The sequence below is a fragment of the Moschus berezovskii genome, chromosome 4, assembly GCF_049115385.1.
Source record: "Moschus berezovskii isolate FMDL1 chromosome 4, NW_MosBer_1.0, whole genome shotgun sequence".
Taxonomy (NCBI): Eukaryota; Metazoa; Chordata; class Mammalia; order Artiodactyla; family Moschidae; genus Moschus; species Moschus berezovskii.
The window spans coordinates 73030800-73048692 of NC_142463.1; the positions used below are offsets into that span (position 1 = coordinate 73030800).

The window sequence follows — 17893 nt, forward strand, 5'->3', positions numbered from 1 at the left end:
CCTTCCCTGGAAACTATACCTCCCTGCCCATTGCTGTTGACCTGTGGTGCCTCCCACAGGGTAATGTCAGGCTTTGTCATATGTCCTGCCTGGGTCAATGGTATGTAAGGAGAAGTGACATATTGCCACTCTGGAGCAGAAGTTTTAGGAGGCAGCTTAAGTCTCCTGCATTGGCAGGTGGGTTCTTTACCACTAGCACCACCTGAGAAGCCCTAGGAGGCAGCTTAAAGCCTGAAGACGTGGCTGCCTGTTCTACCTGTTTTTTGCTTTGCCCTTTGTGAGAAGGAAACGGCCACCCACTCCAGTATTCTGGCCTGGAGAATTCCATGGACTGCATAGTCCATGGGGTCGCAAAGAGTCGGACACAACTGAGCCACATTCATTTCACTGTCCTGATCCTAAAAGGGGTTTCACCTTTGATTTGGGTCCTAGAATGAATGAGAAGACATTAAGAAGAGCTGCAGTCAATCCACAGCCACCAAACCATAAGTGTAACAAAAAGAAACCATTGTCACAAACAACTAAAAATTTCAGGGTCACTTGGTACTGCAGTAGAATCAACCAATACAAAGGCCAAACCATAAATAATAACTGGAACATGTAATAGTCACATTTCCCAGTCACCTTTATTTATATAAAAGTATATTAAATAAATTATCTCAAAATATACAAACAGAACAATATTACCTCTATAAATAGAAAATCCCCATATATAAAACCTTTCTTCAAATTATATAAATACATACAATGTTGACCATAAAGTTTGAAGTACCTTAAATCTTAAACTCTATATGATTTGTTGGTAGTCTTATAAAAACATAGTTAGCTGTCAAGTGTTTCATCAACAGCGTTTGTCAGTTAAAGTGCTAAACTGTAATGCATATTAGGAATGTGCCCCAAATACAAGTCTTCTGCCTTTAACACATTCATATAAACGCTTGCTAATTGTTCAAACCTCCAAAAGCACTCAAAAAAAAAAAAGACCTTAAACACCATATTACAAAAAGACAGATGTTAGAAAGTCCACCCAATTTCCACCTTACTTTCCCACATGGTTTGATGTCAGCCTCCCAAAAGTTCTCCAAAAGTCCACGCAGGAATTTTTAAGGCATTTGTTCATTTTTTTTCCTTAGATAATCTGGCTTCAACTTGAATGTAGAAAATATACAGTCTGAAAGCATGATATGTGCAAAAGGTGCCTTAGTGTTAAAATAGCAATTTAAAAAACTTGGAGTTGGTTGTACCGCTCATTACATTCCAAAATGTCTTAATGCTGATGTTGAAACCAAGATGCTAATCGCAAGGAGAGGTCAGAAAGGAACTTTCTTTGAGCCCCAGGGTCTGTATGCTCCAAAACACTCACAGTGTTTCCATGTGTTCTACTGCCTAAAGAGCTCTTGGTCACAGTGCGGCATGAGCTCCACAGAGTCGGCAGAAAGATCCAAGAGCAGGATCTTTTATGCAGCGTTGAGGGGCGCGTTCTCCTTCCCACTTCGCCCTGCTCTCGCCTTCCTGCACTTGTGCAGAGACACAGACAGAACGACGATGAAGATGATGATCACAAGCATCACTGCTCCAACAATGAAGAAAAGTTCTGAAAAATAAAAGGTACCACGTCAACTCAGAGAGACAGCCTGAATCCCATTTTTCAGTGGGCATAACTCCAAATTACACCATCCAGCTTTTGTGTAATTTGAAATCTCTTTTCTCCACCACACATTTCTATTAGGAAAGAATCTCTCAAACTCTAGATGTTTGCAGGCCATTGACAACAATGAAAAAGCATTTAACAAACTGGATAATGCTCACAGTCTAGAAAGATAGACATAGATGGAAGCAAGAATAGCTGTTAGAAACAAGTGGCTAAAGATGATGCCAAGTTGGGTAGCAATCATTATAGCAGAAGATGAACTATTAGTTCAAAGAGAGATACAGCATACGTTTCTGAAAGATACAGATACCAGATTCACATAAAGAAGAGATAACTGGTTGGGGCAATAAGAAGGCTTCCTGGTACAGGTGGCACATGAAATGATTCTCAGAGGACACACTTCAGTAGAGAAGAGGCAGGGGAAGCAGTGATCTAGGTGTGCGTGAAGACAGCGAAGCAGGGGAACTCAAGCTGGCTTTAGGAAGGTGGATGTGAGGGCTGCGGGCGTGATGGCCCAAACGGGGCAGGACCTGGGAGGAGAGCGCTTTCCTTCTGTCAATGTCAGTTAACAGGAGAGAACTTTTAAAGTGACTTGAAAATATTTAAACTACCTCTCAGCAAGGCACTAGGTCATTATTACTAGCCTCTCACTCTTCTGTTCCCTTGAAGTACTCAGAGCACCATCCCAATCAAGCCTGGGGGCAGATTCCTGGGCTCTCAGCCTCGTGCACATGTCTGAGCCTCCATGGCACCTCCAGATAAGATCCCCTCCTCACCTGGCATCTGTGCTCTGGTGTGGCACATGTGTGCACACATGTGTGCCAGAGAGGCACACACATGTAAACATGGTATATCTGATAGACCCAATCCCTTTGTTTCATGGGTTATGACCCTGGGGTAGCAGCAGCCCATGATAGGTGCTCACAAATGTCTATGGGGTATTGCTGCGCCCAGTTCCCCAGGTGAGCTGGTGAAGCTCCCCTCAAACCAGAAGTATGAAAAAATGCCCAGAGAATTTTGTGATTTGATACGAAATCCTAAATGTCCACCATGGGCCCAGGGCTCTCTCAGCAGAGAGCTTAGCGCATGCCAGGTGCTAAAAAAAAAAAAAACTAAAAAACACCTGTTAATACAAGGGAATGACACAGAAACTAAATGCCTAAAATCATGAGTACCCCCCGCCAAACCACAAAGAAACCAGGCAGTTTTCCCCTGAAGACAGTATGTCTAGTCCTGAGGATGGTGCTAGTCCTGTGGAAGGAAGTCCTGCCTCCCAGATCATGGGCAGAGCCTCTCACCTGTGGACAGACCTTTCTCGTGGCTAGTGCACTCAATGGGACTTTCTGGACTCTTCTGGTTAGTTCTTCGTGATAGAATCACTGCTTGAACATGGAAACAATAGTTTTCGCCTTTATCCACATCAATCAAAAACTCATTAGTGTTTGTCGTGGCCTTTTTCTGTTAAAAGATAAGAGTTCTTTATTCATCCAGGCTCAGAGTGAATTCTGTTGCCTCTCCTAAGTCACTGTGGTAGTAAAATGAAAGTGTTAGTCGCTCAGTTGTGTCTGACTCTTTGAGACCCCATGGACTAGCCCGCTAGGCTTCTCAGTCCATGGAATTCTCCAGTCAAGAATATTGGAGTGGGTAGCCATTCCCTTTTCCAGGGGATCTTTCCAGCTCAGGGACAGAACCTGGGTCTCCTGAATTGCAGGCAGATTCTTTACAGTCTGAGCCACCAGGGAAGCCCGGCCTATGTGGACACATCTGGCATAAAAATTGGAAGTCAGTTGGCTCATCAAGCTCCCCCTGATAACTGCTAAGGATTTTTTTCCCCAAGGATGAAGACATCTACTTTGGATACAGACAATCCAATATTTAGCCCCTTTAGAAGATATCTGCAAGAAAGGAAGAAAGGAAAGTACCACCAACTGTTGAATGAAAAACAAATTCTGTCTCTGGGATCCTCAATAGAAGAAGAAATGTGGGAGCTGGTGGGAACCTTAGAGATGACTGGTCCTGCCCCTTGGCTGGGAATCTGGGTACCCAAGGCAGGCCAGTCCAAAGCAGCTGGAAGTCACAGGCAGAACCAAGACAGCAGTCTGCTTCCCACTGCACAACACTGCCCTGTCAACCACTTGCTTTGATTTTTGACTTGGAGAAGTGAAGTCAAGGATCTGAAATTTAAAGCAAGTCATAAAAACAAAAGAATGCTCACCTTTCCTGTACTGGAAGCTTTCCAATAATAAAGTGTATAATTCAAGTCCTTGCCAAAAACATCGCGGAGGCTTAGGAATGTGCTGTTCGCTCTGACTAACGTACGTGCATCTTGTACGGTCACATTCAGTTTTGTCCCAACTTGTTCAAAACTCCGAATTGTTGGCTGTCCAAGGTTTGCTAAAACACAGAAAATGAGCTTCATTGGGACCAGAGTTCTATACGAAGTAGAACCCCACTGAGTTATCATGGTTAATAACCACCTAGTCATCCCTCACGAAATACCTCAAAGAACCAGCTCCCTGGCACCAGAGCTGAACCATGAGACATTCTACAGCAGTGCTGTCTAGCGGAAATGTACTGGGAGTCACAGATGTCACTTTAAATCTCCTTGTAGTCACGTTAGAAAAAGTAAAAAGGAACGAGTAAAGTTAATCTATTTCATTTAACCCAATATGGCTAAAATATTATAACTTTAACATTTAATCAATATGAAAACTTTGAGATCTTCTTCAAAATCCAGTGTATATTTGACACGTATGGCATTAGCTGCCATTTCAAGTGCTCAACAGCCACATGTGGTTAACCCAACAGCTGCAAAAGATTCCATATTTTAGATACAATAAAGGCGTGGGAAAGCCCATGAAATGTCCTTGGTATCTCAAAAAAATCACTTTTAACCACCAGGTCTCTTCAATGGCTCAATTATCTCATGTGGTTTGGTTGAATAATAGTGAAACAAATCCTCATAATTCAATAGGAATTATAGGCAAGGATGTGTGTGTATGAGCACATAGAAATATAAACTATTTTCTCTCTTGCACCAAAAGAGGATTTGAAGCAGCTTACAAAAAGCTTAAGAACGGGGCTTCTCTGTTGGCTCAGTGTTAAAGAATCTGCTGGCCAATGCAGGGGACAAGGGCAAGATCCCTGATCTGGGAAGATCCCACATGCCTCAGAGCAACTAAGCCCTTGCGCCGCAACTACAGAGCCTGTGCTTTAGAGCCCAGAAACCACAGTTACTGAGCCCATGCGCCCGAGAGCCCGTGCTCCACAAGAGAAGCCATAGAAATGAGAAGCCTGTGCACTGCAAACAGAGAGGAGCCTATGCAGCAAGGAAGACCCAGCACAGCCAAAAATAAAAATAAATAAATAAAAAGTATGAAAAAACTCCTCAAGAACTGTAAAAAGAAATTGTGAGGATGCTGCCCATAGAGGGAGAATAAACATCAACGAACCTGTAGTTACTGTAGGTGGTCATGGGTGGGGTCTAAGCTTAGAACCGGGAGAGGCACACAGTTAAAAGCACTAAGGAGTTTGAAGACAGGTTCTGGCAGACAGAGGCTCAGGGCAGGTAGTCCGATTCCCCTGGGGTGAGGCTGCCCCCTATTTCCACCCTCAGAGTAGGCACTAAGGGGCAGGGGGTTGCCTGTCCCTCTGCTCCACCCCTGCCTCGAGAAACTCCCCGTGGGATATCAGCGGGGTAAACATAAAAAAAAAACAAAAGTAACACAACATTTTCATTCTAAATCTTCTACTAGAGCCGCTGATTTGACTCTTCTCAATGTGTTACATGTGTGGTTATTTAAAATACCTAGTTCAGAACCATAGCCATGATGAAAAATCTGCATCTCCTACTCAGCAGGAATCCTTTGTACTCCCTTAGCAAAGGCTGGGGGAGAAGGCAATGGCAACCCACTCCAGTACTCTTGCCTGGAAAATCCCATGGGTGGAGGAGCCTGGTAGGCTGTAGTCCATGGGGTCGCGAAGAGTCGGACAAGACTGAGCGACTTCACTTTCACTTTTCACTTTCATGCATGGGAGAAGGAAATGGCAACCCAATCCAGTGTTCTTGCCTGGAGAATCCCAGAGACGGCGGAGCCTGGTGGGCTACCATCTATGGGGTCGCACAGAGTCGGACACGACTGAAGTGACTTAGCAGCAGCAGCAGCAGCAGCAAAGGCTGGGGAGAAAAGCATTCTGTGTTTTCAAGACCAGCATGAAGGAAGCAGGATGGGAGCTGGCCCGGCAAGTGCCAGCACACCACAGGACTCAAATCCTGGTCAAGCGAGGAAAAAGGTCAGCAAGCACAGTGATGAGATGGGAGGGAAACTGAACTTTCTCTGTCGATTTGTAATCTTCTGTGAAAAACCCTAATTGGGACTTCTGGTCTGATGATGGGACACAAAATTCAGAAGATATATAAAATCTCCTAAATATTAGGTCAGTCAAAAATTTCATTTGGGCTTTTCCATAAGATCTTATGGAACTTTTTGGTCACCAATATATATAGGGAAGTACTGGAATTGCCGGCCTTTGTGAATTTCCTACTCTCTGCCCCCTATCCAGCCAGCTACTGGTAGGGTCTGGGGACAGACTGGTGGAGAAAGCTACTGGACGACATTTTTATCAACTCCAAAGTTCACGTCCCATGAGCCGCTGGCTGCTGCTGCTGCTAAGTCACTTCAGTCGTGTCCGACTCTGTGTGACCCCACAGATGGCAGCCCACCAGGCTGCCCTGTCCCTGGGATTCTCCAGGCAAGAACACCGCCTACCACATCCAAAACGAGCGAAGAGGGCTGTGGTACTTACTACTTTCTGAGAAAAAAAGATGCGTTTATGGATAAACATTTTTTAATGTAATCATTCCTAAGGGTCACAAGCTCACAGAATATTTAGAAGTTTATGAAAACAAGAGTGAAAGGTTACTACAAATCGAGCTACTCACTGTCCTGGTAGGGCGTGAACTCTGGGGAGTTGGTGAACGGAGGCTCCACAGCGGAAGTGCCAGTGCCCGCCGGGTAGGAAAGGACCCGCGCCAAATACGTCTCTCTCACATCTTTCACAGTCTCATCAGTGACGTCACACTCCGTGTCTGCTGTGTAAAAGCATTTGTTTTTCCAGTTTCCTAATCGAGGGCTGAGGAAAGGAAGGACGAGAAGTGGAACGTCACGATTGGCATCCAACAAGACAACTGTTTACTGGCTGGGGTGCTGTGTTCCAACACTGACTTCCACAAGCAATCCTGAGGAGGCGTTTGCTACGCTGAGCACTTCAGGTCCTCTCAGCAACCTCTGGGGGGGTGGGCGTTCTCTAATTGTCTTTGTTCTTACAGATAAGGCCACTGAGGCAAAGGGAGATGGGGTGACCAGCGCAAAGTCACATAGCTGGATTTTTGAGCCAGACAGCAGTTTGACTACTGGGTCTGTGCTCTGAATCATTTTGTTAAATACCTTTCTTAAGGTATTTAAGATGATTTGTAGATTTGTAGACAAATGTAGATGATTTGTCATGACTGTGTGGGAGAAGGGACAATTTTCCATCAGGACTCAATCATTTATTAGTCTACTTATCATTATATTCTGTTTATCACATTCTGTATTCAATGTCGAATATAGTCAATGCAGTCATAGAGTCTATATAATAATACATTCTATTCTATTACATTCTATTGTGACCATTATTGGTGTGGTTATTCAACAGTTATTAAAACTACCATAAGCCAGGTGCTCTACCGGACCCTTAAACATGTTACTTCGTTTGGTATTAATCCTTTCAAGAAAGTACTGGATCTTTCTCACCTATGAGGATACTGAAGCTCAGAGCTGCTAGGTAACTTGTATAAGGTCTTACAGCTTATGAGATGAGAGCTGGGTCTGTTCCTTTCATTATACGATCAATACTTGCCTCCCTCACTTTCACAGGATGAACCATCAAAAATTATAGAGTAACAATACAGGTAGTGGCTGTCAAAGTCTGAGACTAAGAGACAGATCTGAGTCTGTCTCTTAAGACAGATTTTTCTTTTGTAAGATATCATCGAAGAGAAAATGATTTAAAGAAGCACTAAAAATGAAATTATCCTGAAATGATATAAAGAACTTCTATGAAAAAAATGAAACTGTTCTACAGAACTGAAACAATTCCTAGAAAAATGTCACTGCCACTTGATGCACGCACAAGTGTCCCATGTAAGTTGACAGCTACCCTGTTGTTTCCCATCATCAACCCCCAGAGTGTCCTACCCATCGTTCAAGGCCACACTCCAATCCCACCTTCTACAGGAAACTCCAGATCTCCTTCCTCAGAACTGATCTCTCCCTTCTGTGGCCCCAGCACTGATATCTCATTAAAGCACTGAAGCAAGCCTGGTACTTCCACACCCCTGTGCTCCTCCATCAAACAGTGGGGCTTTAGGGCTTGCACATGGCCAGGATTTGTGGAGCATTAGATGGTTTACATTTAGAGGCTGAACTGGGGAGGAAACAAGCTGCCATATGGATTTAACTGTCTAAATCCAGGCATAAGAATCATAAAGAAGAATCTTTTAAAAGTCTGAACTAAATAACCAGGCTAAGAGGGTGTGGATAAACACACTGCTCATCCTTAAATTCACAAACTAAGATTAAGACAGAAATATGTTTGATGCAGCCTTAATTCCAGAATGACCAGAATGCATTTTTAAAAACTGCATCATTTCTATTCTAAAATGTGAACAAGAACCTGATGATTCTTCTCCACTGCTATGGCAAACAAATTGTTCAGGTAATAGGAGAAACACTTCTGGGTGCTGTGGCTACATTTAATCTGAAAGATAGCATTTGTGGTTCCTTCAGCTCACAGGAGGAACCACAGACCTTTGGGAAAATTTCGCACAAGTAATAATCACCAAAAGTAATAGAGCTATTAAGTACAGCGAACTGGTTGGGAAGGGGCAATTCTGCAGTCAGTTCCTCTGACTGCTATTATCAGCATTAACACTATAAACGCCTCCGAGGTTCCTCTGGGTATTGCAAAATCTCCTGATTTGGAAATAACAAAAGTCCCGCCTGAACTTCTGAAAAATCCCAACAGAATTCAGACCCACCAATTAAGGAGCAGGCTTACTTTCTACAAGCTCTGGAAGTTCCAATTTAGAATTTTGGAACCAGTATTTCAGGGAATGGCTGGGTGGTAAGGCTTGAGCCAGTGACACCTTGCGACTGAAAACTGTTTCCAAAAGGGAAAAATGCAGTTGGAGCTCCAGGCACAGCTGTGGCGCCCCGTGTCTGGGGACAGGCTGGCTCTGGAGGAGTGGCGGGTCAAGATGCTTTCTCTAGGGAAGACGGCCCGGAGGGAGAAAGGTGCGCTGAGGGGACCAGTGGGAAGGGCTCCCTTTCCTCCTCGTGGCTCTGGAGTCTCACGTAAGACTCACGCAGACCCACTGGGAAGGTGGTGGTGCGCGCTGCTCCGTACGCCATGCCTCCTGACCCTGCTGTGCGCATACCAAAGTAAGTAAGTCCCTTACCTTTCCAGGCACGGTTTCCTCGTCTATAAAATGACTACTGTGGTCCCTTTACCTAGGAATCCCTTTTACCCGCGGGCTGGTAACGGAAGAGTGCGGGTCTCCGGCAGCGGGTTGAGACCACCCACAGTTCCTCTAGCTCACCGGGCGAGATGGCCGGCTGGGCAGAACTACCCCCACCCAGGGCCCGCGGGCGCCCCCAAGCGGCAGCTCTGCGCCAGGTTGTTCGCACACGGGGGCCCTGTCCGCTTAAGTAACAGCAGTCTTGCAGCTGAGAACTTAGACTTGACACGCTTAAATAACAGCAGCCTTGCAGTCTGAGAATTGACAAAGTCTACAATGGCAAGCCACTCCAGTACTCTTGCCTGGAAAATCCCATGGATGGAGGAGCCTGGTGGGCTGCAGTCCGTGGGGTCGCTAAGGGTCGGACACGACTTCACTTTCACTTTTCACTTTCACACATTGGAGAAGGAAATGGCAACCCACTCCAGTGTTCTTGCCTGGAGAATCCCAGGGACGGGGGAGCCTGGTGGGTTTCCGTCTATGGGGTCACACAGAGTCGGACATGACTGAAGTGACTTAGCAGCAACAGCAGCAAATGATTAAAAATCTGGTAAATCAGAAATACGTTTTCTCACGTTCACCAAAAACGATTCAATATATTTAGGAGGTAAGCATCCTTCCTAAAATCTTTTCACTACCCAGAAACAAAGTGTCTACTAAGGTAAACTTCAGCCCTGCCTGCATCTGTGGAATTAGTAACTTTCATTGAGTGGAATCTGATTTTACAAGTTTGGCCGTAATTGTAATTATTATCTCGACTTTTAAATTCCTCTAAATCTTTCTTTGTATATATACAAGCATGTATGCATGCACATACAAATTTTCTTCCCTGTTGGCTTGGCAATAGTTGTCATGAAGTTGATGTTGGGGAGAAAAAAAAAAAGAACATCCGCCTAAAAGACCCACTGCATACTTAAGAACTGCATTTCAAACACTATGAAAGACTTGGTACAAGTGAAACAAAACAGCAAAAAACTTTAATTTTAGTCAGCGACATGTCTGTACCTTCTATAAGGAGTCTTAGTTTCCATAGCTGCTGTCCTCTACTTAATAAGATCTCTACCAAGCCTCCTAGAACATTTCAGAAACAAAAAACTTGCTAAAACCAAAAACTTGATGGTGTGTTCCTTCCCTGCTCAGTGAGTCACGGATTTAACCTCCTCCAAGATCATGTATGCAACGGAATTTTGAATCATGAATCCAAAGATTAATGAATCAAACACTGCTTAAGGGCAACGTATGCGTCGGAACTCCTCCCTACCTCTTCTCTAACATGTTAGATCCGGCTGGCAGTCTAGACACACGGAAAAGGCTGTGTGTACTTAGAGAGATGAATTATCAGTGATCCACGACCACATATATCAGTACCACCATGGCTTGCCCAAGAAAGTTCACATCTCCACAGCTTATACTCTACTTACAAATTTCCCCAATCATCTCCAAAAACAAAACATTCTATCAGTTTAAGGTCTGTCAATGTTACAGACTTGATGAGTATGACTCTGGCCAGCAAATTACCATGAATGCCCTCTTATTCTTTGTTATCTGTTAAATAATTTCATCCATCAATCAGCTTTAAAGACATCTGTATTCAGCACAGGAAAGTGGAGACAACAAAAATCTTATTTTTCTTTCTTTGGTACCTAGCTTACCTTATCTGAACAGTGTAGACATAATTGATGGGTTTGGGTTCCCACTCCAAAATGGTCTTGAAATTAGTTGACTTCCAAGTTATATTATATGCTACCCCTACATCTGTAGTGCCTTTAAACAACAGAGAAACAGTTATTAATGTTTACATGAACTTCTCAATTTTATGTTGATGGTATAAAACATTCCCACTCCCTAACATCATCATAAACCTCACATTAATATTTTCCTAACCACAAAAGCTTTAACTGAATTATCATAAGAAAAAAACCGGCAATATTTTCCTAAACCCTGAGTTTCCTCATGGCAAAACGACCTGGTGATCCACGGAAACACACAAGGATCTTGAAGTCCTTGTTTGAAATTATTCATGGGGAAAGCCCTGTGATAACAACCTGGAAGCACAGCTCAGGAGCCTTCAGTGGCCCAGGGTATCCAAGGACCAACTGGAGAAGAGGGAAGGGCAGGATTCCAGGTTTAACTTAGCAGGGAAAGCCGGCTAGGATGGGTTTCTGTAAACTATGTTAAAGCGCAAAGCCCACATGTTTCAGAAGAGTTAGGACTGCATCCAATAAAAAAAAAAAACAAATCTTGACTTTTTTCACTTTTATCTAACCCCCATGAATAATTTCACTCACTATACTGAAACTTCCACAGACACCCCAGCAGACAATAAGTCTGTACACCGTCGACTGTATTCCGTTAGGATGTCTTATTGTTAAGGTCTTCTTTGCCAGTTCTCAGAAGGTTAGTCTCTGCCCTGCGGCCACACAGAACAGGCTTACAGGGCATGCAAAATGTGGCGCCTGCTCAAATCCAAGCGACATTTTGCAAGGACTGACTAACCCAATCTAAAACACTGACGATCAAGAGAAGACCGAGAGCCGTTTCTCATTAAGCAAAGTCCACATACAATGAAGGATAACATTCAAACATTGCATGTCCACCCCTGCAGGTGCGGAGCCTTATCCCATCACTTTGAAGGTGTCGGCTCCCCGGGAAACTCGTTTACTAAACTCAAAGCGAGGGCCCCAAAGGCACTTAGGCAACAATGGATGCCCACGGCAAGCATCTCGAGCAGAAGGGGCGGCGGGTCCCGGGCGAGCCGCACCTCGGGGCGGCGGGGAGAGCCCGCGGCCAGCCAGGCCTGTCCTCCCTCCTCCCGGTGGCTCGCCCCAGGGTTCTGCGGGGCGGCTGCCACTCACCGGCGACTCCGGCCACCTGGATGAGGACTAAGCCGAAGAGAAGAGGCCGAGCGACGGCGGCCTGGGGGCAGGGCACCCGGGGCCCGTTGGGGGTCGCCATGTCCCGGAGCTGACGGCGAGGTCTCAGAGATCCTGCGGAGCCCCGGAGGCTGGAGAAGTGAGGATGCTGCGGAGGCTGGGCTGGAGGCACCTGGGGCTGCGGGATGAAGCGGGAGGGAGGCGGGGAGCCCAGAGCTTGCGGGAGCCCGTCCCCGCCGCGCTTTAAAGAGCGGGGCGCACGTCTGCGCCTCCGCCCGCGCGGGGCCCGCCCCCGGCCCGCCTTCGTCGCCGCGGTGGGCGGCCCTCGGCGAGTCCACACCCCGGCCCGCCTCCTCCCAGTAGGAAACTCCGAGACCCTGCAAGGACTGATTCACCCGTGATTCAACCCGCCGCCGAGCGCGAGTGTCCTCCGGCTGCTGGCCAGTCCAGGTGCTGAGGGCAGCCGGGGGCCCCAGCAGCTCAGATCCCCCGACTCCCCGTCTTCTGGCCCCGGGATCACCTGTCCAGATGTCCCGCCTGAGTGGGCGGCAGGTCTGTGGGGAGGGAATAGAGGGCGGCTGGAAGGCGTTTGGGGAGGAAGAGAGGGATTCCCTCCCTTCCATCTGGCGATGCAATGTCCGGGCCGGCGGGAGCGCAGCACCTACCAAGGTTAATAGAAAGTACTGGCCGCGGGCTCCTCTCTGGCCCCAGAGAGCATTTCTGGGGCGCTTTGCCCACGTCGGACTGAGCTTAGAATCTGCAGCTGGGTAACAGCGTGACGAGGAGCAGAGCCTTCTGCCAGCATCGATAATTTCGTCGTTCGCACCCCAGGCAATGATACCTGGCCCGCCCACCTCCCGGGGCCCTTAGCCTGGGTGTCTTCTATGAGTGGTGCCAAAGCAAGTGTTGCGACCGGTCCGAAGGTCAGTCAGTCCAGGCACAACGCAGACCAGTTCGTGTTAGTGACCGAGGAAGGACTGTCCTAAATCTGGCAATTTGCCTCTGGGAGAATTCCGGCGTGACATGTGCCGCCTTGTGGCTCCCGAAAGGATTGTTCTCACGTTGAAGAAGACATTTGTGGGATTGAGTTAGTTCCGCTCAAAGTAAAGAAACCATTAAATGAAAAATTGTAATGTAATCAGGCAAGCTTTCTGATTTTTCTGGCTTCCTCTTCTGAGCTTTGCTGTAAAGTTATAAGGCAGGAGAAGGTTAACTCTTATTCCGCTGAGTGGCTCCGTACGGGGTCTTGTCAAAGTATTGCCATCTATCATTACTGTTACTCTGTAGTTGCCTCCGAGACGGGAGAGTTTTTAAGAGAACAGTCTGTTTTCTCTCCTCTCCCATTTTCCTCCCCGCCAGGGAAATTGGCCCTTCATTTTTGTGCACACTGTATACACATTTTCACGTAGCCTGTTGAGGCATAGCATTAAACTCACTTTAAAAGACATACAACTTTGCAAAATTTAATTTTCTCGTATCCTTGAACTGAAATAGCACGTCCAGGTTTAGCAGAATCCTTCCTTCCTAGAAACTGAAAGCTGCACTTGCTGGTTTCCTCTTTGAGCTCTCTTCCAACTCTAAAACCCACAAAGTTTTATTGTATTTGCAAAAGTGAGCCATGCAAGTCTCCTTTTTGCAGCCTTTGGCCTGAGGCATTTTCCCTAACAGATCTTTGGCCACCTGAGTTGTGATTCTTTGTACTCTGGAGTTGAAAACAGCTGGGAGAAAATTTGCACTTCAACCTAATGCCTTACAACAGGGGTCCTCAACCTCCCCGATCTACTGCCTGATGATCCGAGGTGGAGCTGACGTAATAATAATAGAAATAAAATGCACAGTAAATGTAATGTGCTTGAATCGTCCTGAAACCACTCCCTACCCCAATCAGTGGAAAATTGTCCTCCACAAAATCATTCCTTGGTGCCTAAAAGGTTGGGGACCACTGCCATACAAGATGCAAGGAATTATTGCTATGTCTGCACTGTACTTGATTGTATTTGGAGCCACCGACTCTCCTGAAATCATGAAGGGCTTTAAACAATGTTAAGATCAGCAATAAGAAAAATTATGTTCAACATTATATTGTGATATAAAAGGTGCCATAAAGGTTGGTAAATTAGATTAATATATATTTTTCATATTCACTAAAGTTATTAGGCAGGGAAGATGAATTTGTTGGGTGTTAGCATGGGTTTTTGAGTGAATATAGAATGACAATTTCTAAGATTTTGAAAATGCTAAAAAAATTTTACCATTTTCAAGAAGAGGAAAAAAAACTGGCTATTGTAAATTAACATTGCATAGTAAAGTTTTTTTCCTGGTTGATCAGACTGTGGCCAAATGATTTCCAGTGCTGCTCTGCACAAACTACATTCCTAAAATTTCACTGTTGATAAATTTTGCACAGAGAGAAATTATTAAAACAATATTTTTATCCCCTTCAATAAAGTGGAGTTCAGCAGTTACCAAAGTTTTCTCCTATATGATACACCTAGGAAATTCAGAAGTTAGAAAAGTTCCTAAGCTATAATGATAATCAGGCTGGCCTGACCAATCCACTTATGATTAGACTTGAGAATGTCAGATGACTCGGGAGGGACCTCACAGACATGCGACCTCACAGACATGCATTCACAAAGATCCTGTGCTCAGCTGGCCTGCGTGAACCTGCTTGTGTCATCTCACAATGCAGATCTGATCTCTGACCCCAGGAGCTTTCTTTCCACAACCACACTTTCTTCTCTCAAAGCATGGAAGTGAGATTAGGTCGTAAACTCAGGCTCACTTTATTTTATTCATCCATAGGCATCCAGTAATGCTCTGCAGTTGGTGTACAAAATATTTGCAGTTTAGGGACCTCATTGTTCTCCAGCAGGAATATTCTGATGGTTTCTCCTTCAAACACACATGTGTGGAGTCATGCCTTTGCATAACCAGTGATGAAATGTGGGCAATGAGTCTGAGAGTGGCTGGGGTAATGTTCCAGTGCTTCCTCTGTACTTTTATGGCACTTCCCACTGATTTCACAGACCTAATTTCATCAAATATTTTACTTGATTTCAACTTGTGTTTGTTGTCTGTCTTTCCTACTACAATTCCTTGGGGGAATAAGGACTAGGTTTTTTCCTTTACATTTCTCATACAATTTCAGTCACATGGTAGGCTTTTAATATGTTTTGAATCAATAAACACTTTTTGAAACCACGCATGCAGCCAGATATTTTCACTGGCATTCTAGAGATGAAATTTGTCATTGGAATTTTTCTGTCTACTGGCCTGCAGTGGGTATTCCATATGAACTCAACTTGGTAAGAAAATAGAAATCAACCATGTGCTGTAAAGCATTACTTTACAGTGAGCTGCAACGATCTAACTAATGAGTAATGATCCCTGCTACAGCCAGAAAAGCAGGAGAAGCAGCTGAAGAACAGAAAGCAAATGCAAAATTTGTGAAGTGGTTTTCATTTTCAGTTTCCTAAAAGACTTGATATTGGAGTGATTCAGAAGATTTTCAGTCATCTGATAGCTTTTCTTGCATAGAAAGGCTTAATAACGCCTTTGAATAAATTGCACAAAATGTATCTCTCCCCTGGAAAAGGATAGGTTAAACTTTATGACAGAAGGTGAGATTGAGAGTAATTTCTGTGAAACTATTATATTCATATGAACTAGTAAAAAGAGCAATAAAACCATTTTGCCCAAAATTCAGGTAAAAGGCAAAATAGGAAAAAGACCAAAGGGAATAGGAGTGGGAACACAGAGTTCTGGGGGGAAAAAATGTGACTTAGCAGAACCTAAAAAACATTTGGCAGGGAATAGTTAGTCATGGAAAAACTGACAGTCATGATTTTGCATTTTGTGAAAATATCTACTAGTCCAACAGTTAACATTTAGACAGAAATTAAAGAATTGACAGCCCATACAATGGAATATATTATCCCGGTCATTCAAAAATACATCTATTAGCTGTCTAGGATACCTTACAAGCAACTTTGCCAAATATATTATCCCATAGCACCAGTATTATGAAAAGTATAATTTTAGAGAAAAAGCTTCCAGTTCAAACCTTGGACTAGATTATTTTTTCAGCACACAACTCTCTTTATAAGCTTAAGGCTTATCAAACTACCTGCCATATTTCATTTTGAGAAATAGTGAATATTCATCATACATTCTCTACATACCATGTTGACAAAATAAATCATAAATGTAAATAGTGGATATTGTTTTAGTAACAAAAAGTCATTTAAAATTTAAACCTTTAACATGTTCTTCTTAATTGATAATTTAAAAGTTTTTATATAGTATCATTTTATGGAAACATCCCTTAATTCCTCACTTCTATAACTCCTTATACCTGACAGTGTGGCTGCACCCTGCGGGACTGTAAGCCTTGCAGTTTCCCAGCCTGGAGATGCAGACTGATGAAAAAGTCGGGAGACAGTGGCAAAGACATTAATGGTTTAATGGATGGGGGAATCTTACATGAAGGGTCCTGGAGAGACACCCCACCGTGTTCGGCAAACAGTGAGCAGGAAATGGGAGCATTTCTTGTGGGAGGAGGAGGCTACTATTTACAGGGGAAATTGACATCAGGTTGTCTCATCAGTTTCCAGGGACTAATTAAGCCCTATAATTCGAAGGACTGGATAGTTGTGTGGTCAAGCAGGTAGGTGCTGGGGGCTTCTCAGGTGGCGCTAGTAGTAAAGAACCCACCTGCCAATGTAGAAGATAGTAAGAGAGGTGGGTTCGATCCCTGGGTCAGGAAGATCCCCTGAAGGAGGGCATGGCAACCCACTCCAGTATTATTGCCTGGAGAATTCCAGAGGAGCCTGGCAGGCTACAGTCCATGGGGTTGCAAAGAGTTGGGCATGACTGAAGCGACTTAGCAAGCACACAACCAAGTGCTGATCAAGCAGAGGATGTACCAAGAGCAAGAGACCTGCCATCTTGAGTGGCCTGTACTTACAGTAACAGATGCACTAACCTGAGGAATAGAAAATCTAGTCAGTCAATAAATGCTTGAGTATGTTACCCAATGCTGAGTTCTCTGCTAGACTTCGGGTATAAAACAAAAATAATCTTTCTCCTGTTACATATATATATATATATATATATATAAAATCAATCCTGTATAATGGTTTTGTATGGTTTTCTGTCAGCATTTTGGATTGGATATGAAAAACCTTAATAATGTTATTTATTAACAAATTTCATTTCAGGCAAATTTTTAAAAAAACAAGCTCTAGGTATATCATGGTCAGTCCATGAAACACGTGTCTTTAACTCAGAAAATTAGCTGTGGGCTTGAATGAAGTACATATACTTTATCAGGTTGGATGTTTGATGAACTCTCAAAGTTTTGTACATGGAAGAGAATGAATTGCAGTCCAGAAAGACAATTCTATTAAAAAGGTAAGTCTAATAGTAAAAAATAATTAGGTGTGATTTCCTCAGAAGAAAAATGTAAAAAAAAATTGAAGTAACCACTTCAGATGAAATATTTTTTTTAAATAATGAAATAACCAGTTTAAAAGCATTTGCATAGGATGATTCATTTTTTAAATTTGCTGACATTTTAGAAAATAGTATAGGTGACAGATACTCCAAAATTTTAGCCCATCCCTCATCCAGTCTCTTAGAGAAGGAAATGGCACCCACTCCAATATTCTTGCCTAGAGAATCCCATGGATAGAGGAGCCTGGTGGGCTGCTGTCCGTGGGGTTGCACAGAGTCAGACATGACTGAAGCAACTTGGCATGCATGCGTGCATTGGAGAAGGAAATGGCAACCCACCCCACTATTCTT

General features: G+C 44.1%; 1 protein-coding gene across 2 annotated transcripts; it reads right to left on the bottom strand.

The window, feature by feature from the left end:
- Positions 1-607: 607 nt before the first annotated feature.
- On the bottom strand, positions 608-12333 carry F3 (coagulation factor III, tissue factor). 2 transcript variants are annotated; one of them, XM_055402355.2, is made up of 6 exons: positions 12068-12333; positions 10865-10976; positions 6594-6784; positions 3867-4045; positions 2962-3109; positions 608-1594 (listed from the first exon to the last, which is right to left on the bottom strand). In XM_055402355.2, the coding sequence occupies exons 1-6, from the start codon at positions 12165-12167 to the stop codon at positions 1458-1460; spliced, it is 867 nt and encodes a 288-aa protein (XP_055258330.1). In that variant the 5' UTR covers positions 12168-12333; the 3' UTR covers positions 608-1457. The 2 variants fall into 2 exon arrangements, with proteins under 2 accessions (XP_055258330.1, XP_055258329.1); XM_055402354.2 differs by having other exon boundaries at positions 2950-3109; positions 12068-12329.
- Positions 12334-17893: the final 5560 nt, after the last annotated feature.

Excerpts from the sequence above, each read along its gene's own strand:
- F3 (XM_055402354.2), bottom strand. The coding sequence starts at position 12,167 with ATGGCGACCCCCAACGGGCCCCGGGTGCCCTGCCCCCAGGCCGCCGTC. Across the intron at positions 6,785-10,864 it reads GTCTACACTGTTCAGATAAG|CCCTCGATTAGGAAACTGGA; the intron begins GTAAGCTAGGTA and ends TCCTTTCCTCAG. Across the intron at positions 1,595-2,949 it reads CGAGAAAGGTCTGTCCACAG|AACTTTTCTTCATTGTTGGA; the intron begins GTGAGAGGCTCT and ends TTTATTTTTCAG.